General features: G+C 43.4%; 1 protein-coding gene across 6 annotated transcripts in view; it reads left to right on the forward strand.

Moving 5' to 3' along the window:
* The window catches only part of LOC108922659 (protein SCAI), a 36141-nt gene extending 8647 nt beyond the window's left edge, over positions 1–27494 (forward strand). For 2 of the 6 annotated variants that reach the window (XM_018732918.2, XM_018732920.2), the window contains exons 2-17: positions 2824–2955; positions 9800–9895; positions 10969–11055; positions 11577–11675; positions 11885–11981; positions 12429–12527; positions 14228–14380; positions 14525–14626; positions 14727–14834; positions 18370–18448; positions 19598–19697; positions 21024–21105; positions 21697–21769; positions 23180–23353; positions 26296–26396; positions 26890–27494. In XM_018732918.2, coding sequence (XP_018588434.1) covers positions 2849–2955; positions 9800–9895; positions 10969–11055; positions 11577–11675; positions 11885–11981; positions 12429–12527; positions 14228–14380; positions 14525–14626; positions 14727–14834; positions 18370–18448; positions 19598–19697; positions 21024–21105; positions 21697–21769; positions 23180–23353; positions 26296–26396; positions 26890–27039 — 1707 coding nt within the window. In that variant the 5' untranslated portion in view covers positions 2824–2848 and the 3' untranslated portion in view covers positions 27040–27494. Of the gene's footprint in view, positions 1–1437; positions 2356–2823; positions 2956–9799; positions 9896–10968; positions 11056–11576; positions 11676–11884; positions 11982–12428; positions 12528–14227; positions 14381–14524; positions 14627–14726; positions 14835–18369; positions 18449–19597; positions 19698–21023; positions 21106–21696; positions 21770–23179; positions 23354–26295; positions 26397–26889 lie in introns of those variants that run through there. The other 4 variants (XM_018732919.2, XM_018732921.2, XM_018732922.2 and 1 more) reach the window with 4 other exon arrangements.
* The last annotated feature ends 206 nt before the right edge of the window (positions 27495–27700 follow it).

Consider the following 27700-nt stretch of genomic DNA (forward strand, 5'->3'; position numbering starts at 1 on the left):
ACTTCCTGTGATGCTCCCAACTGCGTGTGTGTGTGTGTGTGTGTGTGTGTGTGTGTGTGTGTGTGTGGCGTCGAGCCGTCTGCAGCATCTCCTCCTGGCTGTCCTCAGCTGGACTCCTCTGACAGCTGAACAGTGTCTGCTGAGCCCTAGGCCTCCCTGTCCTTGTCTCGCTCCCCCCCCCACGTCTCTCATGCTTTCATTCTCTCCCTCATCTCCTCGCTTAATTACACACACACACACACACACACAGAGGAGCAAGTGTCCAGTGATCAGTATAGGAGTTGAAGTCTGGCTAATGCTGACTCCACCCAGCTCCCTCCCCATGCAATTGGTGGCAGTGTCATGTGGGTACATTCTATAGGGAATCATGGGAAAGGACCTCTTCCGTGCTCCACGCCCACTCCCTCAGGCAGTGGTAGCACCCTAGGCTGGCTGTTACCGATTGAGCTGGCTGGCGTAGCTGTTCCTCCGCCCCAAAAGGAGGTAGGAAGGTGCTGGAGGGAGGAAGTGACAGACTGCAGCTCCGGTGGAGGGCTGCCGTGTGGCTGGGTTGGAGCCACACACACACGCACAAAATGTAGAGGACTCCAAGGTATGGCAGTGCTCTCAGTAAATAGAATAATGGAACAAAGCAGATTTTGGCAGTTTTCCTCCATTTCAGTATTGTTCTTATTATTGTTTTGCTGCAATAATAATAAATGGTAGTAGTTGTTAGCATTGTCTTATGCAGTTTTTTCATTTACTGATTTCTATCTGGGGTCCACATTTGTTGAAGAGCCCTAAATGTGCTGATGGATTGTTCTCCATAGGTCTCATGCTTACTATTGATCACAGTTGCAGCGACATAGCAGGATTACTGCCTGCTGATGTTTAACCCCCATCGGTCTGGGTGCCGTGGTAGCTCAGCAGATAGCGCTGGTGCCTCTCAGTTCCTGGGCTGTGGATTCAGATGGATGTTTGACTCTGATTCAATCTGTGTGGAGTTTGCATTTTCTGTCCGTGTTCACGTGGGTTTCCTCCAACAGTCGAAAGACGTGTTTCAGAAGAATTGGCCACTAAATTGCCTGTTAGTGTGTGTTTCTGCGTGTGAATGAGTGTGTTGCATCGCTCTAGTATATAGATCTGTGAATGATTGTAGGCAGTTTACTATAGCATGACACTGAGTCACCTTGGAAAAAAGGTGTCCGCTAAATACTGGCAAACTATTGTATGTCGCTTTGCAGAAAAGTGTGTTATAAATTAATAAAGCATCTGTGCATTACTAAACAGTCACTTTTTAACTAATTTTAGGGTTTTTCGCTTTTTTTAATGTTTAGTTTTCATGCTTTCTGGTATACCCTGGCTACTCAACTTATGAACACACCGGAACAAGGATATTTTTCGTAAATCGTAATTTGCAACTTTTTTACCACATAATACAGATGTATCTCAGTTTATTCACTGGTTACATCCTGTAAAATTCTTGACTATATCTATTATAAACACTTTCTAATTTTGTTTTACTTTAAGATTCCTTAAAACAGTAACTAATTTAAAATTGGCAATTTCAAGTTCAATGCCGGTTTATTTACTGATTCAACCCCTAAATAGGGTGCAGTTTGTCTTATAACTGGCACTCAGGAGCACCCGACATGAACTGGAAATAGGCAAATGGAGAAAATGAAACTAAAATAAACAAACCTGGAAATGTTCATATGTTTGAAAATTCATAACTTGATGGTAATAAAAGGAGCTAGTGTATTATAGGGGAGCCCTTCTTTTTAAGTACCTTGCTTACGGGGCTTTGGAGTAGCGATCACCAGAGTAAGTGTGTGTCCTTCACCACTGTGCTGTCTCAGAAAAGGAGCATTTTGAGTGTTCTCACCTGCAGTGCCGCAAGGACATGTTTGTTTACTGTTTTCATGAGCGCATCCCCCAGGGAACAGCCCACAGTCGATGGCAATCGGTGACACTTATGACTGTTTTGTGGACTGTGTTCCTATTGACAAAAGTGATGACTAAACAGTTATCTTTAGTGAGCTTCAGCATCGCCCCAGTCTCTGGGCAAAGCGTTGACTTCGTTTCAGTGAAACTGCTTTCCGTGGCACGTGTTCGTTCGACGCAGACAAGTACAAAGATGGAGAAGATAAGGATTCTGTGCTTATGACACTCGTGCCTTCAGAGAAGAATGAATTTCTGCTGTCTTCCATTCTTGACCATGATGCTTCATATTGATTTTTTCCCCTGATCCTTTGGGTGTTTGGGCTTCACAGGGTACAGTACAGGATGAGGGGTGCTCCTGGAGACCACATTCCTGAAAGATCTCTCTGGACCATTCATCCAATAGAGAACGTGGTTCTGTGTGAACACTGTCAGGTTTGGGTTCCAGAAGTGGTTCAACAAGCCTAGTGTCGAGTCTGGGTTCCACAAGCCCATTGAAGGAACAGAGTTCCACAAGTCCAATTCCAAACAAGGCTTCTGCAAGTCCCGTTCCAGCAAGACTTTCAGAAACCCAATTCCAGAATAGGGTTCCACAAGTCTGGTTCCAAACTCAGATTTCTCCCTGTGCATACACATTTACCCTCATTGAACATGCCTGTCTGTCCACACTGGACTTTAACTGACTCAGTGCACACAGCCATTTTTGCTCATTGGACACATCTAACTGCACACATCCACTTACCCTCATTGGATACATCCTCTTCACTTGAAATCCTCCTTAGTCCACATTTTTGACCCTTACCATTACTGTCCTAAGTCTCTTCTCCTAGGTGTATTTTGCTTTGCTGCTATTCCATTTTTGTGACTCGTACTCGTCCACTGCTCTGTCCCTGTGCGTCCCAGGTACGAGCAGAGAGCACCTGGGGCCATGACCGGGGTGGGGACCGAGGATGACATCCCACTGGGTGAGAGGAAGACTGTCACAGACTTCTGCTACCTGCTGGACAAGTCCAAGCAGCTCTTCAACGGCCTGAGGTTAGAGTATGCCCCACCCTGCCGTCTCACCTTAGCCATCTGTCTCACTTTCCCACAATTTCTTTGTCCTGCTTTGCTGTCACATCACTTCTTGTCTGTTATTGACTTTAGTTAATGTCCGCTCTCTGTGACTAGTTGTCTAACGTCCTTCTGTCTCTGTCCGCCTCACTTGCCCTGTGTCTTTTAGCCTCACTTTTTGTCTTTCCGTCTCTTATTGTTTTTTCATGTCCCATCTTTTTTGTCATCCGTCATTTTCTCCCATTAAAGTCAGTTGCATATTTTTTGCGTGGTTTTTTTTTTTTTTTTTTTTTTCCTCCCCCGTCTTTGCCCCCGTGTCATCTTTCTTTATCCCCTTCTCTGTCGTTCTCCTTCCATTTTATTATGACCCCATGAGTCTCTCTTGACTTGACGGTCCACATATTGAAATTGAGTTGTCCTGCAGTCGAAGCTATTGAGTCAAATCCAAGAGCCCACAAATAACAAAGAGAACTTCTATTCATAGTTACTCACATTCATTTAATTAGTCTGGAGCTACATGCTCCTTTTCTCATTCCACCGCCAAACACCTACTTCACATGTCAGCGTGTGTGTTCTTCATTGTAAAATCAACGAAGGGAAGGAATCGCGTGTCTTGGTGTGTCACTGTTCCTCCGGGGTTGATCGTTCATTTTTTTGCAGTGGTCTATTAATAGCACTGGTCTGACACCACCCCAGGGGCAGTGTCTTCTCCCTCTCTCGCTCCCCTCCCTCACACCATGTACATACACTTCACATCTGCAAAGATGTGTGTCTGCATTCGCCCTCTTTCCACCCAGGTATGGCTTCCGATGACTCACAGGGATGAGGAGGGAATAACGGCGTTCGCATTCATGGCAGGCTGAGCATGTTCTCTAAGCACTTTCTCTCACGTGCCTTCGCTCTTGATGGATACGTGAACATGGTCACACATGTGCTAGGGTTTTTTGTGCATCTGTGCTGTTAGCTCAGCAGACAGCAGGGGGTCTCAGATACTGCATGGCAATTTACCATAATCATATGCAACTAAAGGAAAACGGTTATTTGAAGAGGATTTGAATATACAGTGCTGCTTTGAAGTGAACCCTATAGGGATGGTCATTATTCTTGCGTAAAGTATTAAATGCATGAAGTCTGAATCTAAAGTCTTAAAGTTATGAAATGCATAAATAACTTATACACCTGATTATACTTGCATCTTGGGGTTCACTTATTTTTGCACTTACAATACTTCCAATTTTTTTAAAAACTACACGCATGATTTATTCTAAAGCAACATATGGACTTGGTCATTACACATCCATTATGTCAGATGAGAAAGACTAGTTCTCATTGAATAAAATAACCATTTCGTGCTAAAGCTACGGGACAGAAGGGGTTCACATACCTTTAAGCAACACTGTAAATGCACACATTTTCAGAACCGCTCGTCCCATACGGGGTCACGGGGAACCGGAGCCTACCCGGCAACACAGGGCGTAAGGCTGGAGGGGGAGGGGACACACCCAGGATGGGACGCCAGTCCATCGCAAGGCACCCCAAGCGGGACTCGAACCCCAGACCCACTGGAGAGGAGGACTGTGGCCCAACCCACTGCACCACCGCACCCCCCTCACTGTAAACATATTTGAATATAAATACTGTATATACTTGATGATAAGGCAACCTCCAGGTGCATTAGCAGTGATAAAATCTGGGTCTTTCTGCGTATCTGTGAGAGAGACAGAGAGGAACTGGTGTGTTATAGCACAGAGGTTTCTGTGTATGTGTGAGACGGGTGCACGATGACATTGGCTGCTGGCAGCATGCGCTGATTAGCGGAGTCACACGGCGTAATCACAGTTTATCAATTAGCCTCATTGTGTGTGATTATGGCGCTCCTCAACCTCGCACGCGCCTGCTGATGAGGCACTTCTCTTTTTTCATTCTGAAAATATATTTGTATTCTGTCATTTGATGAGCAGGTTATCTGTCGGGTTCCAGTTAGGGGTTTAAAGGAAAGGAGGAGGTGAGGGGTTTGTCCTCTATACCCGAGGCTCACAGCACCACCCTGCTTTGAGCCCTCGGATGCCATTTCGAGGGTAGTTTCTAAGCTGTGAAGGTGGGTGAACCGCACTTTGGAGAAATCTTAGTTTCTTTGTTTAAAGAATTCCCCAAGTTATTAGAGAACAGTATTCACCGCAAATTATTGGTCATTTTAATATGATCATTACTTTATCACTCTCGTCTTATTTATGTATACATATGTATATAGTGTGTGTGTATATGTATGTACAGTATGTGAGCTAGTGTAATTATCATCTATTATATATTTCTATATACATATATATGCTTCTCTGTATAGGGAGCAGCGCGTGGCATAGTGGTTGGAGCTACCACCTTCCTCTCGAAAGTGCTTGTTTCAGCTCCTGCTGTTGTACCCTTGATCAAAGTGCTTGAAGTGGTATAGTAAAAAGTGCTGTACTGTAAAAAAAAAAAAAAAAAAAAAACAAAGGGGAAATCTGTGTAAGTAGCTTAGTGTACACACTTCAGTGTAAGTCACTTTGATGCAAAAGCATCAGATTATTATTATTATTAATAATAATAATAATTCTTATTATTAGCAGTAGCAAGAGTAATAATACTAATCAGCAGCCCAGCTGAAAGTGTGAGCTAAATGCTGAGGGTGTCAGATGGGGATGGGTTCACCTTTTCCATCACCTTTTTTGGTGTCTATTGAGCATACTGGGCCACAACCGTGGTTCAACTGAACACGCCCCCCCAGCTAACAAGCCACACACCTCTCTTCCCCGCACTCATCCAGAAACACAAACCTGGCTTACTGACAGACACGTGGAGATGCTGCAGCCAACCCCCCGCATCTGTATGGCTGGCGATAAGATTTATCTGTCACCTCAGTGCCCTTGCCAGCCGTAGGGGGGGGGATGGTGGGGAGGAGTATGGGAACAATCATCGTGCGGGATCTAATTTCATTCCTTGGACCATTAATTTCCCATCCCCGCTGACAGAATTAATACCCACAAGATGTATTCACTGGAAGAACAGAAAACGGAATGAAGCTATAAATTAGGGAATGCGGGGTTGGGGTGGGGGGTGTCCGCAGTTCATGTCTTCGTTAGTAAATCTGATTTATGGTGCCCCTCATAGGCTGGTGAACCAGTGGTTATGTCCTCATCCTCTCCTGTGGTCACTGTAGAAGTCAGTAGGACAGAGAGAGGGACGTGTGTGTGTGTGTGTGTGTGTGTGTCTGTCTCACATGGATTTAGTTTCATATTCACCTTTGAAGTAATGTCTGTGCCTCACTGAATTACTGTAGCCTGACATGAAGCTTGTGGGAGTTTGAAGATGCAGAAGACATTTACATTTATTCATTTCAGCTATGCTTTTCTTCAAACTGAGTAAACAAAAGTGCACCAACACCAGATGAAGAGTTATAGACACAGACATGCACTTCTCTAAGTATAGTCAATTTGTCCAATACCGCCAGTTTTGCTGACACACTTTACATGAGCAGCTGCATGTAGAATTGATGGGAAGTACAAAGATGTCAGTGACAGATGGTGTGATGCAAATTTATGTCACTGTAGGAAGGATATGGGTCTCAAAGTTGGTTTTGAGACCCTTTTTGAATGCTGGGAGGGATTCAGCTGCTCTGAGGGTTAGCAGGAGCTCATTCCACTAAACCATATGTTGAAACAATCAGGTATGATCATCAACATGAACCACAGGTGGTGACTAATAGGCTGCAGTGGGTGGCCCTACAAGGCCTTTATGTGCCTATGGCTACATGTCTGTATGTGTGGCCACGGTAGCGCTGCCTACCCAGGTTGGGTTACCAATCCTGTGAAAGACACCTTCTACAAGGTGAAGGCTAAACTGGAGCAGCGGGCGTGTGCAGCTACCATATTAGCCTGCCCTCCAGCCCTCTTGCTGCGATGCACCCTGGCAAAGCCTCAGTGAAAGCAGTATTTGTGAAAGGAGCCTTTATTTTAAAAGGGGGGAGAAAAAAAAAGGTAAAAAAAAAAATTGCAAGTGTGTCATTCCTCTGGTCTTCGTCATTCTTGTGGTTTTTTTTTTTTTTTTTGCGGTCTCCGGATGGATCGCCATGGCAACACTTTGACGATAACAACGGGGCCTGAAGCCCTGTTGAAGGAGGAAAAAAAAGAATAGGTTTTTTTAAAAAGGGAGAAGAAGCCAGCCGTGTTGCACTGCCATTCCGATGGGCATGCGCGATGTGTCGGATCCCATCTCATCATCGCCCCGTGACTCACGGCGGACAGCCGCTTTCGCCCAGCCGAGCGCTCGCATGCCATGCCAGCGCACATCTCGACCCTTCTTGCTCACGAGTCAGTCACGAAAAATTAAGAAAAAAAAAAACTGTTTCCGAGGGCTCCTGTAAGTGCATTTGAGCGATTTGTCGCACTCTATTTTAGTGGATGTTGGAGCTTCTATCAAGCTAGAGAATAAACTAAACTGCTGCTGACGATGGATCTGCATCCATGAATTTCTGATGGGTGGTAAACCTCAGGCTTGGCTTTTTTTTTTTTTTTTTTTGTGTGTAACATTTTCAGATTTGCTTTTCCTCTGCTTTGAACGCTCAGTGGTGACGTCACATCACTTTTTCATTACTGCACAGCCTTTTCCAGCTTCACAGGACCCCAGTTTGCAAGAATTTAGCTCAAGTTCTGTTTAAAAGCTGCAGTTTCCTCTAGGGTCAATAAAAGTATCTTTCTGTCCGTTGGTCTGTCTATCTGCACAATTACAAGATATCATGGTCTTTCTTGACATGGAGGAACGTAAAGTCTGAGTCCATCTGCTGTAAACTAGTTTATTTGTTGAACAAGTCTGGTCAGGAAATGAGGTTGTGTGTGTGTGTATGTTTTCCCAGAGATATAGGGCACTTGTGTCTCACTTGGCTTTCTCTCTTCCTTCCAGTTTGTCCCATGGGGTGTTGCTCTGGCTGTACCAGGTGGACTTGCGCTTGTCACTGGTGCTGTGTGAAGAGTGCGAGCCAAATGTTCACTACGTCAGCCTCGCTTAACAGAGAAATTTGTTTATTCAAAAATTAAACATTAAAATATTCCATGGCCGGTTATATGTAAAGTTTTTGTTAATTCCGTTTTTCTCATGTTTGTCTTTTTCTCTGTTAAGGAATAGATCATCCGCAGCAAGCTTTAAACGTTAGTCCAAGAGAACTGTCTTGTTAGCTTGTGCTTTGATAAAAGTGTGTTTGCCCTTAATTATATAAGTGTGTGTGTGTATGTATGTATATCTGTAGTAATTTTGCCATGTTTGGGGTAAAAAATTAGTGTTTCAGTATAGACTCGGGACCACATAATCTTACCGTTTACATTAATAGCAGTTTAGTGCCTAATTTATGGAATTTAATTAATGAGCAGTTCTCAGGACTGCAGTAAACTTGAACACTGGGGTAATGCTCTATTTTTTTTGATACATATTGGAAAGTATTTAAATTTTGATGCATGTACTAAAATGGAGCAGCTTGTAGCATAGTGGTTAGAAGTGCTGCCTCTGGACCTCAGGGTCTTAGGTTTGAATCCCAACTCAGACTGTAGTGCTCTTGAGCAAGGTACTTAACCTAAAATTAGGTGTATAAATGGGCAAATAACTGTAAGTAGCTTAACATTCTAAGTCGCTTTGGAGAAAAGCATCATTTTACTAAATAATTGTGAAATCATGCCATTTCATATCTAAAGAGCATCAGATGGTGTAGTAGTTGAATTGTGATTGAAAGAGCTGGGTTCGAGTCCCTCCTGCTGCTGAGATACCCTTGATTAAAGTACTTACCCTGAGTTTATACTGGAGAAAGGTGCCAGATAAATGAACAACCAGTAATATTTAAACCACTGGAAACCTCCTCTTACTGAAGTAATTAGCTGTAAGAATAGTGACTTTGGTGCCTCTCCTGGGCTCTCACCCTGCACTGTTCTGGTTTGCGCACCCCCCACCCTCCGTTTTGCTATCACTCTCAGCTTCCCTCTTATTACTTTATTTCAGTCTGTCATATATCATATACACTGTAGACTCGATAAATCGCAGCTCTGTACAATGCAGGAATTTGAGTCGGACCCCCTGATTTTTAATCGATTCCTTTCTGCGTGTTTCAAATATGGGTGGTTCCAAAACATTTCTGAAAGCTAAACTGGAGTGTTATGCAATATAGTTACTGGCCAGCAATTCGTACAACACAAACCTACAGTGGGAAATTAAAAAAAAAAAAAAAAAATGTTGACATTTTTTTTGGGGGGGGGGGGGGGCCTTTTGAAGGATACCTAGTAGATCTATGTTGTTTTTGTCACTTGTATCGGAAAGCCTTTTATGGCCGCAATCTTTCGGCGTAACTTTGCTCTATTGCTCCAAAGCAGTACAGCTTTAAATTGTTCAGATGTTGGGGTGCTACTTTGCAAATAAGAATTCTTGAATTGCACTTTATTAGTCATTACAAAGTATGTGCACTGTGATGTATCACGTATTTTCCCCTCACACACGTACAGAAGGTTACTTTTACTTACGTTAATCTTCTCTCGGCCGCAAAGTGGAATGAAACTTTTCTTTTCTTTGCCTTCGTCAAAACTGGAGACTTGGTACAATACTGACTCACTTATAACGTGACATGAAAGTTTGCACCCCGCCGTCTGCCTTATATTGGGTTTACAGTGTATTCAAATACCTTTCCCAGTCTTTCTTCTCTTTTTGTCTTTTCCACGGACAACCACTCCTTTCTTTCCAGTTCAGCTCCTCACCGATATTCCCTCCCCAGCACAGACAAATGTTCTAAATATTTCTCTCGCCTCTCACCTTTCCGCAGAGACCTGCCCCAGTATGGACACAAGCAGTGGCAGTCGTACTTCGGCCGCACCTTCGACGTCTACACCAAGCTGTGGAAGTTCCAACAGCAGCACAGGTAGCGTCTCCTCACTCGACAAAACTTCCTTTCCCCCTTCCAACATGCATACACCAGTTATCACAGGTAGTATTAAAATTTTAGAATATTAGCATATTTCAATCCACCTTTAGAGTCTCTTGGGGTGCCCATGACTTGTCAATGGTGAGATTGAGCTCAGCATCGAAAGCTAACCTCCTAATCCCAACCACAGAAAACTAGCTCTAACTCTCTGATCTTAAACTGAACCCTAACCACTGAATGCTAATCTTAATCATAAACCCTAACCCTCTCCACTGAAAGCTAACCTTAATCCCAACCGCTGAAAAACAACCCGCATCTTAACCTTAATCCTCCTTGAAAGGATGTTATGACTTTTATGATTTGAGACGGGGACCAGTTATAAATGCTTGTGTCATAACTCCTTGTATCTGCTTGTGTGTAGATACTGTCTTTGTCACTGTCTTAAATTATATGATAGTGCTGCATATTTTACCTGTATGCTCAAGACATGCCTGTGTCTCTGGATCTCCTTCATCAAACCCTTGTTTCAACCCCCTGTAAATTGTACAGCTGTTAAATGCATGAATGACCATTTTAACATTGCTGTCCCCTCCCACCTAGCACGAGTGAATTTTGCACCTCGTCAAACGGTATTTTTAGGTGGACCTTACGCTACGCTTCGATTTCTCCTACCTCCATGTTAGGTGAAATATTTATTGCAGGGCGTCTTTAGAAGCAATGCCTGGCCTGAGCTCACTGGCTATGAGGTGGGAGTTCGAGCAGAGAAGCAGGACTGGCGCAAGTTTGATGAATTAATGATGGGGAGGAAGGGACTGCCAGCAATGTCCATGTCAGGGGTATATTTAGCCCCGGTGCTCGGCACTGGAAAAGGTCTTTAAGGAGTCGGCGAGGCGTGAAGAAGTTGCTTGGCTCTAAAATTAGCATGGAGAGTGCCGAAGGATCGGAGTGCGGCGGTAGGATAGGAGGGCGACAAAGGGTTCCTAGAGTGGGGTGGTGTTCCTGTGTCTATAGTAGAAAACCTGCCCTGGAGATAAGACCTCTCCGGTAATCCCTCTTTTGTGTGTTAACAGACAGGTGCTGGACAACCGGTACGGCCTGAAGAGATGGCAGATTGGGGAGGTGGCCTCCAAGATTGGCCAGCTCTACTACCATTACTAGTAAGGAAACTCGAACCGGAGCAATTCAAAGTCCAGACCACATTCTCCTGGTGGCGTGCGTGCGTGCGTGCCTTCTCAAGGTCTTCAACCTAGCAGCTACAGCTTTGTGCTCTTATCAGTACAATAGCAGGTGGCATAGTGGTTGAAGAAAAGCACCCAAAACTTGCAGGTCTGAGTACCTGCTATTGATTGACTCCTGCTATTGAACCATTGAGCACAGTGCTTTACTTGAAATACTGTAGTAAATATCCAACAGTGTGAACTCTTGAATATGTTTAGAGTTGCAAGCTACCCAAGTAATTTTCAGGTAGAAGTTTTTAACTGTTTCTAGGCTTCGGACCCATTTATGAGTCTAATGAAAGCTAGTAATCGAACAGAAATTTTCGAGTTCTTTTTGGAGTTAGACAATATTATTTTCAAAGCAGGCCCCAAGTTGAGAACCTCAGCTCCACAGCATGTCAGACATGATAAAAATTGCACTTACATGCGATTGTTTTGTCTTCGCATGCACAACGCTGCAGCCTCCGCACCTCTGAGACCAGTTACCTGAACGAGGCTTTCTCTTTCTACTCGGCCATTCGTCAGAGAAGCTATTACTACCAGGTCAATAAGGAGGACAGGTGAGGGCAGGGTGTGGCCTATCTGTTCCCGTGGAGCCAGGTGCAGAACCAGAAGACATCTGGGATTAGACTGCAGGCCAAAATGTGAACAGCAGTACATATGTCACTCCTGATAGACTGGCCAGCTCAGAAGTTTACTTGAAGATTCTTATCGGTCTGTTATTTGTTGTCCCTCGGGTTTCGCCCACATGACCTCCTCCGTCTCCCAGACCAGAGCTGGTGGTGAAGAAGCTGCGCTACTACGCCCGCTATATTGTCGTCTGTCTGCTACTGAACAAGATGGATCTGGTCAAGGTGCTGGTCAAGGTCAGTGGGGAAATACGCTTCCTGACTTGTCTTGTAGGTGGCGACAATCTAAACCATTTTTTTCCTCAAGATGCTAGGGTGCAAGGCCTTGGCATGAGTGTCATGGCTTTGTGTTTGTGGGGCACAACTTTTGTACCTTTTAGTACATTCTCACACACACATACACACTATGGGCAGTTTTAGAATCCCCAGTTCACCTGAAGCATTTCTTTTGACTGGGAAATTCAGGACTTTCCCATGGAAATACAGGGAGGACATAGGAAGCAGACTGAGCAGGGATTGAACCTACATCCTCTTGCAGCACCCATGTACCTCAACATACCTGAGTCAATTTGATACAAGTTCTATTGATTATAGCATGAAAGTAAACTTGTTCCAAGATACCAATGGGAAGTGATTCTGTACTGTTTTCCTAGCATTTGCGTGTATTTTTCCACGTGTCTGCAGGAGCTCTCAGAAGAGATCGAAGACTATACCCAACGCTTCAACACAGAGGACCAACTGGAGTGGAACCTTGTCCTGCAGGAGGTGGCAGCTTTCATTGAGGTCAGTAACAGGCACTGCGTCCACCAATCACTGGTCCTCACTGCATTCTTCAGGCGATAGGCCCTCAGGTCACGAGTCTTGAGTGCCACCTGAATTACAGTAAATATTCTAAAATTTCTTTAGATGTCCCGCTTATCCAAGGTGATTTAGAACTTCCACATAACACTCCTGTGAACAGTCTACTTTTATGAGACCGACGTGTGTTGTTTTGACCTGGGAGCGGCTGTTTCAAGAATGTATCCCTAATCACTGGTTTATTAAGCCATGCTGGAGATTTTTATTTTTAGTACAGGTACTGTGTTAAATATGAATTAATGCCAGAAAAAAATATTTTGCTGAGAATATTTACATTTATTTATTTAGCAGACACTTTTCATCAAAGCTACTTCAAATGAATTCTATGTAGTGTTATCAGCCCACACACCTTAGTCACCATGGTGACTTACACTGCTAGATACACTACTTACACCAGGTCACTCATCCATACGTCACTGGCACACACTTTCTCTACCACTGGCACACACTATGGGTGAACCTGAACAGCATGTCTTTGGACTATGGGAGGAAACCAGAACACTGGGAGAAGCACACGCAGACACAAGGAGAACATACAGACTGAGCGGGGATTGACCCCACATCCTCTCGCACCACCCAGGCACTGTGAGACAGCAGTGCTACTCACTGTGCCACTGTGCTGAAATAATAAAACACAGTATTGACTCAGGCTAACTGGTGTCCTGTCCTAGATGTACCTTCCCTCAGACTTGTGCCCAGTGATTTCAGGATTGATTTCAGTTCACTGCAACCCCACTCAGGACAAATAGTTATTGAAATTGGATGGCTAGACAGATGGATGTCTCAATCTATACATAACTAAGAAAAAACTATTTATTATAAATAATAATCTGGTTAGCAAGGTCCATTCTGGAAGATTAGATTAACTCCAAGAGGTGGATCTTGAAATGGTAGGTTTTGAAGAGGTAAGTCATGAGTTTGTGAGTTTTGAAGGCATAGGTCTTTAAATTTTTAAGAAGTGGTTCTTGACAAGAGTCTTGAAGAGGTGGCTCTTGAAAGCTTCAGGCTGAAGAGCTGAATCTTTAAGAGGTGCATCCTGAATAGGCAAAGAGGTTTTATAACGTGGATTATTAAGAGGTGGGTTCTTTTAAGTAGGTCTTGAGGTAATGGGGTTATGAAGAGCTGGGTGTTGGCGAAGTGGTGGTTTTTGAAGCAGAGGGTCTTAAAGTTGTGGGTGCTTGAGCAGTGGGTTTAGAAGTAATGTGTCTTGGAGAAGTAGATCATGAAAAGGTGGGGTTTTGGAACATTTCTGTAAGTGGTGCTTCTTGAAGAAATGCACGTTAGAACAGTGAGACTTCAGCTGTTAGGTCTTTGAAGAGGTGGTTGAAGTGATGGCTTTTGTGAAGGGCTATTGGAGTGTTGGCTTCTGAAGATTGGGGTCTTGAAAGGCTAGGTCTTGAGTTTGCTTCTGTTTTGCTCCCTATTTGCATTTCTTTTTTCCTGTACATGCATGCATTTTTACATACTTTTTTATATTTGTGCATGGATCATACTTGTTTATACATAGATGTACCATGTTTTTGCACGTGCTGGCCGACCACCTTATAGTCCTATAATATTAATCTGTCTGGATGAGCATTTCTCAGATAAACCATGTAAAAGCAGAGGTGTGTGTGCTTGTGTAGGCCGACCCAGTGATGGTGCTGAACGATGACAATGCCGTGGTGATCACCTCGAACCGGCTGTCTGAGGGGGGTGTGCCTCAGCTGGAGCAGGGCATGGTGGTGGGGCAGCTCACACTTGCGGACGCCCTCATCATCGGCAACTGCAACAACCAGGTACGGACCTGCAGCTGGTACCAGGGTTCGGTAGTAGAGCAGATGACAGTTGTCTGTACAATAGCTGTAAGGTGTATATAGGTGCATTATGGGAGCTAAGGTGGCACTACAGCTAACAGCACCCTCCCCTCTTGCCCCCTACAGGTCAAGTTCAGTGAGCTGACCATCGACATGTTCCGCATGCTGCAGGCTTTGGAACGGGAGCCAGTCAACTTGGCCACACAGATGAATAAGCCGGGGACACTGGTGAGACAGGGTGGCAGTACGCTCACACATCCACACACCCACATGGACACAAACATTCAGAAACTGTCTAACCCCTACTCTTGCTGTCCTTATCATCTAGCAGCAGGAGCCCAGCGAGAAGCCTGCCAAGAGGGAGAATCCACACAAGTACCTTCTGTACAAGCCCACATTCAGCCAACTGTATACCTTCCTGTCTGCTTCCTTCAAGGTCTGCCTCCTTCCCAGCATACACCTTTCTGCCTTGTGTAGGGTGGCATTCAGCCAGGCGAAACCTGGCTGCTGCTGCTTTGAGTTTTTTTTTTTTTTTTATGTTGCTTGCACTTACAGTCACGCTCTACAGTCCGTGGTGTTGCACAGAGCTCGTGGGACTCCCCACCTCAGACCAAAGGGTAGCTCAGGAGAGGGTCCAGGGTGTCAACGACAGCTACAGTGCTCCTGGGATATCATAGCGCAGTTGTGCATGTGTCTTTAAGATGTGACCATACACTGATACTGACCACTAATGCAGTACAGTACTATACAGACATTATTGCACCCTGATATCATTCACTAATGCAGTACAATACCATATAGACGTGACCACATCCTGATCGTAGAGTGACGTATAGACATGACCGCACCCTGATATCTTTAAAATTATAGTGCTACAGGGCATAATGTGGACATAATCTCATCCATACCATCAACATAAAGGAACACAGTATGCTAACATGCCTGCATAGCTGAGTTAAATACATCCATACCAGAACTCCAAAAAAGATTGAGGCCTCTCAAGATTGTGTTGCTGAACTGGGACGTAACACACATACACCACGCCACAACCTAAATACAAAGGAGTCCCATTTCACATCAGTTCTCTTGGTGTGACCGAATCGCAACCCAGATACTGGAGTACCACCGCAGAGACTCCTTAGCGGGGAGCCCTAAATATCATTGCGCTTGAAAAACCGGAACACTGTCAGAATGTCCGCATCTAAATGGAAGGCAATAATCCGATTTATTTTAGGGTTATGTAGATGTTTACTTTAGTCATGTTCTTGGTCAAATGCTTCTGGAAGTTACCTTCGCAGGTGATGCCTGATTTTTTTTTTTTTTTTTTTTTTTTTTTTTTTTTTTTTTTTTTTTTTTTTGGTGTGTGTGCAGTTTTAATGGTGTGCTAGGCTCATTTCACTGGGGCTCTTACATGGGGCTTAAATACATTTGTTAAACAGAATGAAGATGAAAAGAAAAACTTGTCTCAAACATTAACTAATTTGTTAGTAACTATATAGTCATATTTACCATTAAGCTACAATGAAATGAAGCTCCTAATGCAGAAATTCCTCTTTACAGGATAGGTCCACTAAAAATCTTGGCTTTAGCTATAATGTCCTAAAATACTCTTGAAAACAAATTTTATTGAGAATAATAAGTGCAGTTAATGCTACAGTAAATACAAATTTCGAAATAAATTAATACTTTGCCTCCTCATACTCACCTTCAATGCAGATTACTGACTGATTGATCCCACAAACAGCAGTAGGGAACTAGTTCAAGGTTTATTGTCATAAGTACAAGTACCATGCACGAAGTACTATGAAATTCTTGCTTGAGTGCTTCTTCACAGATTATGTATGGACATCACAATGTAGTACTACACATGTAAAAAAAAAAAAACAATGAATAATGCCAATAACAATAAATAGCCAGAATATTTAAAAGTGACAGGGCAAGTGATGTGCTTGGAGGGATCAGTGCAGACTACCTGCTGTAGTAGGTGATCGAGGTATCTGAATTTCATCAGTAATAGTTGTCCGGTTATCTTTCTCCATTATTTATAACACATTGTGGTTGAACACCAGACACAAGCTGTAAACACTGTGGAAGTGAGCTGTCCCACACAAGTCCTCCCACACTCCTATTCTATTTGGCTGCTCTTTATTGCCCTTTAGTGTCCATTCAGCATCCTGCTTGGCAGGTGAAAAACAGGTGGTGTTCACTTTGAACCAAGCAACCAATGTCTACAACTGCTTGTCTCGAGCAAGGTCGTGGCGAGTAGGAACCTTGCCCAACAACACAGGGCACAAGACCGAAGGGGGAGGGGACACACCCTGGATGGGACACCAGCCTGCCGCAAGGCACCCTAAGCAGGGCTCGAATCCAGATCTGCCACACAGCGGGCCCTGGCCAAACAAATTTTACAAAAAATACACACACACATTTTCAGAACCGCTCGTCCCATACGGGGTCACGGGGAACCGGAGCCTACCCGGTAACACAGGGCGTAAAGCCGGAGGGGGAGAGGACACACCCAGGACGGGACGCCAGTCCCTCGCAAGGCCCCCCCAAGCGGGACTCGAACCCCAGACCCACTGGAGAGCAGGACCGTGGTCCAACCCACTGCGCCACCGCGCCCCCCACTTTACAAAAAATAGATAAGAAAATGTAATTAAAAATAAACTTCAAAAAGTTTGCATCTTGGAACATTTATATCTCGAATTGTTCGTAGTGTGAAGAGCCAGTGTGTTATCAGGAGGGACAAGACTCCAATGGCTTCACAGCTGTCTGCCACACATTCTGTATCCGCCAGCACCACAGCAAATGCGAAAACGCAGCGCTACGCTGTGACTTTTTTTCTTTTTTTTTCCTTTGCAGTCGTCGTCTCGCAGCCAAATGAGATGGTAGCACATTAGTGAAGCGCGAGGAGCGCCGCGAAGAGTAAATGGCTTTCTGCGGCAGGAGCCGGCACATACGGGAGAGATTATGGCGGGCAGAGAGAACAGATTCTCTGCTCCCCCGACTCCCAGAGTATCACTTCCTCTCGGCCCTCATGCCAGGGCCTTGGCTGTTACTATGGTTACATAATCACGGCAAGCTGTTTGAGCACAGTCCAGTACAACACTGCATTTGTTAAATTTAATTTCTTCCCTGTTGTTGCAGCATCTCATGTTTCATACTTACCTAGTGCTGTAAAGTTTGGTGGTAAAAATGCAGTGGGTTTAATTAAATACCATATATACTACACTTATTGATTTATTCACTCATGAAAACAGGCCAAATATTGAAAAGAGGGATAATGAAATAACTTATTCCATTATTTCTATGTGGGAAAATTTTCAACAAATGTTGTACAATACCATACAGACATGACCACAACATACTATCCAAGCCCATCCCAAGTTCACCCAAAGATTACTGTGTTGAACCTAATATAATAAGAAAAAGTAATGCACATCAAAAATTAAGCGGTTTTAGTTTTTCACGGTTTGTTCCCACAAAATACAAAAAAAAAATATATATATTGCACCCCTTCCACAAAGCTTTTTTGCATCACGCAATTCTATGACCGAGAGCTTTTTCAAAGTGTACATTTGCATTAGTGGTAAGAACAGTTGTTTTCTTTTTATTTAATTGTATTTTGTGTTTAACTTGTCTTTCTTCCACTTTAAATTATAAATAGACTGAAAAACCAAAGACTTGTTTGGTTTTTAAATGCAACCTCAGTTTATCGCATTGGTTTGAGTGTTGTGGCCTTGACCTGATGTGGCACACCCACGTATTTGACAGTCTGGACCTATTAACGATAAAAGCTTTTAATAATCTGACATGAAAAACTGGATATTGAGAGACCTAATAATGCAGGATGAGTGTAAATGTATGCAGTATAGATTCCTCTGTTTGTTTGTGATTGGCCCATGTATGGTCCAAGTTATGCACATATGTGCAATCCACTGTGTGACCAGCTGTTACATGTGTCACGGCAGGAGCTGCCAGCGAATAGCGTGCTGCTGGTTTACCTCTCGGCCACTGGGGTCTTCCCAACTGGACACTCTGATTATGAAGGTATGCTGTCCCATCATCATCATCTAAGTACTGAGAAAAAATAACGGCCATATTCTTAATATTTATAAATCCTATTCACTAGATTTGGTCCCTTTCCATTGTTGTTCCTGTCTGGTGTCTATTGGCTGTCAAAGATGCTTATTGGAGAATGCAGTGAAACATTCACTGGGACTACCGCCTTTTGCCACCAGAGGCAGCACTGATCCAGGTGCAGACGGAGGCAACGAGTCCCACACTTAATCTTCTGAGGGACCAATCATTAGGCTCGGCCCTTGGGCAAGATGAATCAGCCTAATTCTGCCGCTTCACGTAGCAGGAAAAGAAGTCATCCTCCCTTTACCTGCTCTTTCGCCCGCATCAAATCCCCCAGCAGCGCTCTCCGTCAAGATGGTTTAGCGCTCAGCTTTAATCGCTGCGGTGCTGTAGACGAACGGGGTAGAAATTTCACCCTTCCCACTACCCACATTACCTCGCTCCTTAAAAATCAATACCTCCCCCCTGCTAACGCTAGATAAACAGCTCTGTGGCTCAACTCCCATTGATCTGGTCTGATGCGTAAAGGTCCATTGATTTTTTTTTTTTTTTTTTTTTTTTTTTTTAATTTTTTTTTTTTTTTTTCCCCTCCTCCCCTCTTTCTTTTATGAAATAATGAGGTTCTGGACTCCAGAAGGGGAGAAGGAGGTCCAAGCTGTTGCCCGGCTGAGTCTATCCTGGCTCTAGCCTGCTTCCAGTGTTAATCCAGACAGAGTTGATACTGTCTGCTGGCGGCATGGAGAGCTCAGAAACAACTCCATCACTTTTACTATTTGTATATTTGTGATGGATGTTTTTCCCAAAGGAAACATATTAGTTGCAGTTCCAGTTCTTGTTTGTACTGATTGCGGTTCTCACTTGTTTGTACTGATTGAATCTTTAGATGGATGATCTGGTTCCAAATTTAGTCTTTCACAGGTAAGTGATGATAGCTGTGGAACTGGCCAGGTGTCCACAACCCTGGACATCAGACAAACTGCCCAAGAGGCTCAGTCTCCCATTAACCTCCTTCAACATCCAACATATTTTGAGGAATCCGTATTCCAGATTTTTTAAAATGAATTTGTGACGCTTGTTTATTGTAGAGCAGTTAATAAGTCAGAATGTTATCTGCAGGTCCTTATGACTTTGGAGGTGTGCTGACCAACAGCAACCGTGATGTGGTGAACGGAGAAACGGTGCAGAAGAGGAACCAGGCGCAGAAAGAGATGCACTGGTGAGTCGGGCTGGAACAAGAACCCACAGGGAGCCAGTTTCAGCCACACAGAATTAGCTTCAAGCGCAATGCATCAGCCGCAAGCAGGAATAATATACCAGCTTCAGTAGTAATACGCCAAATTCAGCAGCAATACACCACCATTCACTTGATGTTCACCAGCCTCAGCCACAAAGCTGTCTCTTCAGCCATAATAACCAGCTTCAGTACTAATGCACCAAATTCAGTAACAATTCTCCACCCTTCAACTGCAGTACACCAGCTGCAATCACAACACTGCACTTTCAGACATAATAACCAGCTTCAGCAATAAAACTGTCCTTTGAAGCTGCTATACAGTAGCAGCAAGAGTACATTAGCTTTGGCAGTAGAACGTTATAATAGCAGTATTCCAGGTTCAGTCATGCAAGAGTTTGCAGTTGCAGTATGTCAGCTTTTGCCCTAGAATACCAACTTCTGCTGCAGAATGCCAGCTTAAGCAGTTATATACCACTCTTCAACTGCAGTAAACCAACTTCATTCTCAAGATTGCCCTGTCAGCTATAATAACCAGCTTCAGCAATAACAAAAAGCACCCTTCAACTGTAGTACACCAGCTTCAGCTACAATATTACATCAGCAATAATAATGAGTTTCAGCAGTAAAATGCCAGCTCTCACAGTAACAACATTTTCACAGTAAAAACAGACTACAGCTGGAATATGCTGTCTTCAGCAGCAGATCACAAGCTTCACCAGGTATGCACCAATTTTAGGACTTAATACACCATTTGGCAAAAATGCATCATACTATTAACAGCAGTATTCTTGTTTCAGACAGAATATTGCATCTTCAGTCACAATAACCAGCTTCAGCAGAAAGTGTCCTTCAAGTGCAGCGTACCATCTCAGCAGCAATACACCACACTAACAGCAGTATTCCAGCTTCAGCCAGAATATTACATTTTCATCTGTAATAACAGCAGTAATACACTGTCCTTCAACTCTAGTGCACAGCAATAGCAACTTCTTCCATAATACATAAGTTCTGACGGTAATACATCAGCATTTACCTACTCAGTACTCGAGCACAAAGCCCTACCATCTACAGCCATTAATATGCCAACCTTTAGTAGCTGTTCAGAACCTCAGCCAAAGTACACCAAGTTCAGACGCATGGCTCAGTAATATAACATGAGCCACAAAACTGCACATCTGGCCCAGTATTTTGCATTTGAATGAAAGTGGAAATTATAGTGCTCTGTGTTATGACTATAGTGCTATGTGTTAGGATCCAGAAGTCTCAGTACTGACCTGTCACCCTCTGTCCCCCATATCCATGTCTTAGTCTTCACCCTGGGGACCTGTTCCCCTTCACCAGGAAACCCCTGTTCATCATTGTGGATTCCTCCAACAGCACAGCCTACAAGGTGAGCAGCACACTACCTTCACACACTCCACCCCCAGTCCTTCAGTCCCCCAATGTCTTTGTTCCACTGCTTGCCCCATGAAATGTGACCTTTTCCAGTGGTTGCGGAGAAGAGAAATTAATAGTTGAACCTCGCTTTTTTTTTTTTTTGTTCTGGTCAAACATCTGGATTGTATCAGCCTATTTTGATACACTTCCAACTTCTCTATGAAGAGCTTTTTGTGTGCTTCAGTGCCCTCTGATGGCAGACCTTATGTAGACGCCACGTTGTCCACAGCCACTGCTGTTGATACATGTACCAAAATATTTTTTTTTTCTATTTATAAATGCTCAGTTAAGAAAACATATTGTATCGTAGACACAGACCAGCTTAAAAATGCGGTTTATTTATTTTTTTGTTCTTTGCCCTGATCATGTTGCCAGATGACTTCATTCTATGTTTGCAAACTGCTGTCTCTCTTTAATTTGCTTTGTTTGTTTTAAAAACAGCATGCAATCTTTTGTTGAGTGCTTCATGTCACTTTGTTGAGAAGAGCACAAAATAGAAATCAAACTGAAATTGACCTCATGCGGGATGCTTTTCTCCCTGTAGAATTTCTCGAACCTCTTTGGACAGCCGGTGGTGTGTCTTCTCTCTCCCACAGTGTATCCCAAGAGCATGCAAGGTTGGTGTGTCATCTGTCATTGACATTGTACTAAACTGTTGTTAGCCCAAATGCCGTGGTTTAGTTACCAGATTTTTGACCAGAAGTTAAGTAAGGCAGCCAATAGACCGTAACATGAATGTCTAAAACCTGAAGCATGTGTGTTTTGAGTAATATTTTCAGTAGGGTTGTTGAAGAAAGACCGTAACTGCAGGTTATTATTGTGTGCAAAGGAGTTTGATTCATATACTTGTTCTGCATTGCATCCTTTTTGTTTTCCACTTTAGTCCCCGTCAGCTGTGATATCCCCAAAAGTGTCTGATCAGTAGATGTAGTTTAACAATTTTAAGAAATATACTGTATATAAAAAAGTTTGAGCTACATTAAATTTGAAAGTAATTCAGAGTAGCTTAGAATAAAGTATTGTGTCCAGAAACTCATATTTAATACCCATTAGTTCATCCCGTGAACATGTGCAACCTTCCTCATGTTGCTATTGATCACTGAAACTCGGAATCACAAGACACAAGCTGTAAACACTATGCAATTGAGTTGAATTAAGTTTGTCCATCACCATCGGACATTTATTATCTGCATATTTCCCTATTCATATCACTTCACTAGAGAGCTCCTGGAATATGTGTGGTATGGCATTGGCTATATCCACACCAAAGAAGCAGTGCTTTGTATCTAAGCAATCTGTCAGCTGCTGTGTGCATTGGAGAAAAGTGTCTGCTAAAAGCATAAATGACCCAGGAAGGGTGGACAGCCTCTGGACCCCAGAGGTTTCTTTATCCCTCCCTTGCCTTTCAGTTGGGGGTTTTTGTTCCGTTCCTTTGTGGCCAGTACTTAAAGTTTTAATAATTGATATTGTAGTAATTTAATGTATAGCCAACCTTTTATTTGTATTATGCCTCTGATCCTTTGTGCAGTGCTCCATGTCACTGTGTAAATAAATAAATGAAATTGAACTGGACTGAATAAATCCTAATATATGTGAATTAATTCTGATCTCATACTCCTATTCTGTTTTGGTGCGTTTTGCTGCCATCTATTGATGTGGTAGTTAAACACAGGTCATGTCATGGCCACTAAAAAGAGAAATTAGAGAAGTAGAAGTGTAAGGAATGCAAGTAAAAATAAACTGGGAAATATTTGTATCTCTGAATTTTTATGTGGAAGAGCCGGTGTGCAATTTGTTGTCTCACAATTCCACTTTTGCCATGGAAACAGTGCCTACTGGATAATAGTATTGACCTACCTGTCGTGCACCTGTGCACACAAGGCTCACAAGTGTTTCTTTTGCTGGTAAAGTTGTTTTCCTCATCCTGCCACTCTGTGTCCCTCACTTTGCTGCTTTGTCCACATCATGGCATGTGTTCGATGTAAAGTTCCTATGTGTCATTCTGCTCTCCCCCCGTTTCCCCCCAGACCAGTCGCAGCGTGGCAGCCTGTTCACACTCTTCTTGTACAGCCCACTGATGGCCTTCTTGTACGTGTGTGGCCTGAGCAGCTTGCGGCAGGGCATGTGGGAGAAAGGCCAGGAGCTCCTGCGCAAGGCATATCGCGACATCGGCCAGATGCTCACCCGCTCACGTGCCATAGGTAATGGGGGGGTTGGCCGTCACAGGTCTAACGGGGCCACACTGTCTAAAGGGTTACACATTGCCTTTCACTTCGTTTTACCCAGGCGGTTATATATGATTAAATCACAATTAAGTAACTTAACACTGTAAGTCGCAACGCACCCTGCAGTTTTTCAGGTCATGATGTTCTCAGCTTTTCTTCATGTCAATTTCTTTTATTTTCCTTTAACAGCTCATACGGAGAACCATAATTAGAGCAGCCTTAAAAAAAAAAAAAAAAACCTGTAGTATCTTCCAAGATATAAATAAAATCAGGGTATTGTAACAAGAGATTTTGTAGTAACAGACAAAAGAGGGTTTGTTTACTGTTTACAATCTTCGTAAGATCTGTCCCTACCTCACAATTGACTCTGCCCAGCTACTTGTCCAGGCCATGGTGACTTCCCATCTGGACTACTCCAACTCTCTCCTGGTTGGCCTTCCTGCTACTGCCATCAAATCTCTGCAGGTGATACAGAATGCTGCTGCACGAGTTGTTTGATTTTCCAAAGTGTTCCCACGTATCTCCTCTTCTCATTTCTCTGCACTGGCTTCCTATAGCTGCCCAAATCAAATTCAAGACCCTGGTTATTGTCTACAAATGCCTCAATAGAACCACTCCCAGCTATTTACAAGTCTTGATCAACTGCTACACCCCAACTAGACCCCTTCCGTCGTCTACTTCTGCTCACTTGGTGGTTCCGCACACGAAAGGTAAAGCACGGAGGTTCTCGGTTCTGGCTCCGTTGTGGTGGAACGACCTTCTCCTCTCACTCAGAACTGCGGAAACTCTGTCTACATTCAAGCTTGCTTGTGTATCTTAAAAAAAAAAAATACAGTAGGAGGGTATCAGGATTTGTCTATCCTGTGTTTCATGCACCTACTTGGTTGATGAACTTTGGTGCAGTAAGTGGTAGGCAAATTAGGTTTACTTGAGTGACATGTCTGCAGCTGTGTCTCTCTCTTTTAGTATAATGCATAAATTTGTACTTTTGCTGAGATGTATGCCGCTTTGGACAAAAGCGTCTGCTAATGAATAAATGTAAACTGAGACAGTCATGATCTGATTACTGTGAAATTTACATTTTTATATTCATTTAGCAGATGCTTTTCTCCACAGTCATGATCTGATTACTGTGAAATTTACATTTTTATATTCATTTAGCAGATGCTTTTCTCCAAAGCGATGTACATCTCATAGAAAATAGTTTGTGCATTACATTAGGAGAAAGAGACATAGCTGCAGACATGTGATTCTTAAGTACAGTTAGTTTCTTTCCACTATATGCACCAATGTTCATCGCACCAGCAGCTGCATAAAACTCAGAATATCGACGATTCCTGATCACCTTCCTACTTTCTTTTTTTTTTTTTTACTTTGAGATACATAAAAATGTACGTGCATTACAGGAGTAGCTGTGTAAAGGCTTATCTGGGCATGCTCATAAATTTATGGTGGATGAACATTTACACCTTATATGAGCTTACAAGATCATGGGCGAAGTGAGTCTGGAAGAGGGGAGTTTTCAGACTCTTTTTAAATGTGGAAAGAGTTTCAGCAGTTCTGAGTGAGAGGGGGAGGTCATTTCACCACAATGGAGCCAGAACCAAGAACCTCTGTGGTTTACTTTTCATACATGGGACCACCAAGCAGGCAGATGTAGAAGAGCATAGCGGTTTGCTTGGGGTGTGGCAGTTGATCAAGTCTTTTAGACGGCTGGGAGCAGTTCTATTGATGCATTTGTAGGCAATAACCAGGGTCTTAAATTTGATTCGGACAGCTATAGGAAGCCAGTGTAGAGAAACAAGTAGAGGACATATACATGGGAACACTTTGGCAAGTCAAACACAACTTGGTCAGCAGCATTCTGTATCAGCTGTAGGGGTTTGATGGCAGTAGCAGGAAGGCCAGACAAAAGAGAGTTGCAGTAGTCCAGATGGGATGTCACCATGGCCTGGACAAGTAGTTAGGCAAAGTCGGTAGTGAGGTAAGGACAGATCCTGCGGATATTATGCAGGATATATCTGCAGGTCTGGTTGTGCCTTTGGTGTCCTGAGAGAAAGATAGACTTGAGTCAATCATCACTCCCAGATTCTTAGCCAAGGAGGTAGGCCAAAATGAGTGATTTGTCCAGTTTGGTCGAGAGGTTATGACAGGAAGAGAGGCCACTTAGGAGGTGTAGGATCTATGTTTTGGAGAGATTGAGTTGGAGGTGGTGATCAGACATCCATGCAGAAATGTCAGGCAGGCAGCAATGCGCGTGGAAATGTGATGCTCTAGGTGGGGGGGGGGGGGGAATCTTGCGTATTTTTTACCCAGAAATGTATTTGAAGTCTTGGTGTGCAGTATACATAGGATAAAGTTTTCCAGAGTTGTTTTCAGGCTATGGTTTGGCCGGAGACGACAGCAAGTCATTTACCACATGAACATCATATTACCGCAGCATGGCGGCAGGTCAGAAACAACACTTTTAGTATCATATTTATAGCGTGATTGTATTCAAACAATCATATAACAATGAACATTTGAAAAATACATTTATAAATTAATATTTATAATTGATATTTACAAAAATAAAAACAAAACATTGTACAGGAAGTACTTTCAGTGGAATATTTGTTAGTGTTACTGAGCCCAATTTAGCTGGCTGACCTTGAAGTAAAACACACATTATGCATTGGTGTTTAGATTTTTACATTGACAAGACTTGAGATCATGGGTGTGCATTGTAACTGAGATTTTACAGTAATTACAATAAGATGCTGGAGAGCAACGTTTCCATCAAGAAGAATGATGAAGTTGAATTTAGACAGCTACACCAAAGCAGTTCTAAGATATTTTGTATCCGTCTTGACCATGTCGGCTCTTTGGTCACTAATGGTATGCAAGGTTTTCTAGTGAGCTCCCTTCTCTCTCCGCAGACCAGGCCTTCCTGCAGTTCTATGGGGATGAGTTCCTGAGGCTGTTGCTCATCCGTTTCGTGTTCTGCTCAGCCACGCTCAGGATGCACAAGCTCTTCCGGGTAACGTAGCTTTGTTGCCATCAACCAACATTGAGACTTCCTGGCTGTGATCCCAGTTTTTCTTTTTTTTTTTTTTTTTCTTTTTTTTTTTTTAAATTAGGAAGAATGGAAGAGCACAATTGAGCTTACAGAATAGTTCTGTTTTTCTTAACACAACAGATGCATTTAGGCAGAATGGCTTCATCAGTGTGACTGTGATCCTGCCGAAACGCGACCATCGTGTTCCGAGAAATAAAACTGTTTCGGTGTACGCTTCCTTTTTTCCCCCAGTTTATTTTCCCAAGTAGTTCTGAACACCCAAGCTGCCGACTTGATCTATATACTAAGTTGATTGCATCTTCTGTTCTTTTATTATAAGGTTCTATTGAAAGCTATTTCTCAGTGGAGAAAGTATACTAGGGGTGCTGTGGTTTTATAGGGTTCTGGGCAGAGATGGGGTGTTTCCCATCATGCAGTGTGTGACTTCCCAGGCTGACACTGTTCTTGTCCTCAGCAGGAGTCACGGAGCTTTCCGGAGTCGTACCCACAGCTGCCTAAGCAGGACACAGTGGAGAGCAACCTGCTGCAGAAGCACATTCTGGAGCTGGCAGCCATGTTGGATGTGCAGGGCCTCTTCTATGACGGCACGCTGGACAGCTACTGAGCACTGGTGCTGAGATGCACTCGCATGGGCGCGCGCGCACACACACACACACACACACACACACACACACACACAAAATGCTGCTCTGCTAAATGTGCGTGCAGATACAGACACATGGGCAATCAGACAAAAACAGAGCAGTTCAACAAAAACCAGTTAACACCCTTACAATCATCAAGCACTTTTTTAAAAAAACAGCAAAAATACAGAGACAACACTGCCTGAAGATGATTGCAAAAGTTTCCTCCTGACATTCGGATATGTATGAATTTAGGATTTCATGTGTGCTATTTGTTGGTCAAAGTGGCTCCGCCCCTTCCTCCATCCCCCTACTGTGATTGGTTGAGTCATGGTTTACCGATTGAGCAGGTAAACTGAATTTGTTGTGTGTGTTCCACTTGGCTGTTTTTACAAGCGCACACACTTGTAGCTGGTCTTTTTTGTTGTTGGGTTTAAAATGTCATTGTCCTGTACATTACTAAAATTTTTGCCTTTCTCCCAGTAGCTACCCCTGCATGAACAAGTTGTCCTTGCGAAAGTGTGTGGTGGTGGTTTTTTTTTTTTTTTTTTTTTTTACTTTTTTTTCCTCTTCTTCCCTCCCTGTCAGAGATGGCCGGGGTTTTGGAGGGCCTGGCAAGCACATATTCTCAGTGGCTCACAG

This window comes from Scleropages formosus, chromosome 6, assembly GCF_900964775.1.
Source record: "Scleropages formosus chromosome 6, fSclFor1.1, whole genome shotgun sequence".
In the NCBI taxonomy this organism is placed as follows: domain Eukaryota; kingdom Metazoa; phylum Chordata; class Actinopteri; order Osteoglossiformes; family Osteoglossidae; genus Scleropages; species Scleropages formosus.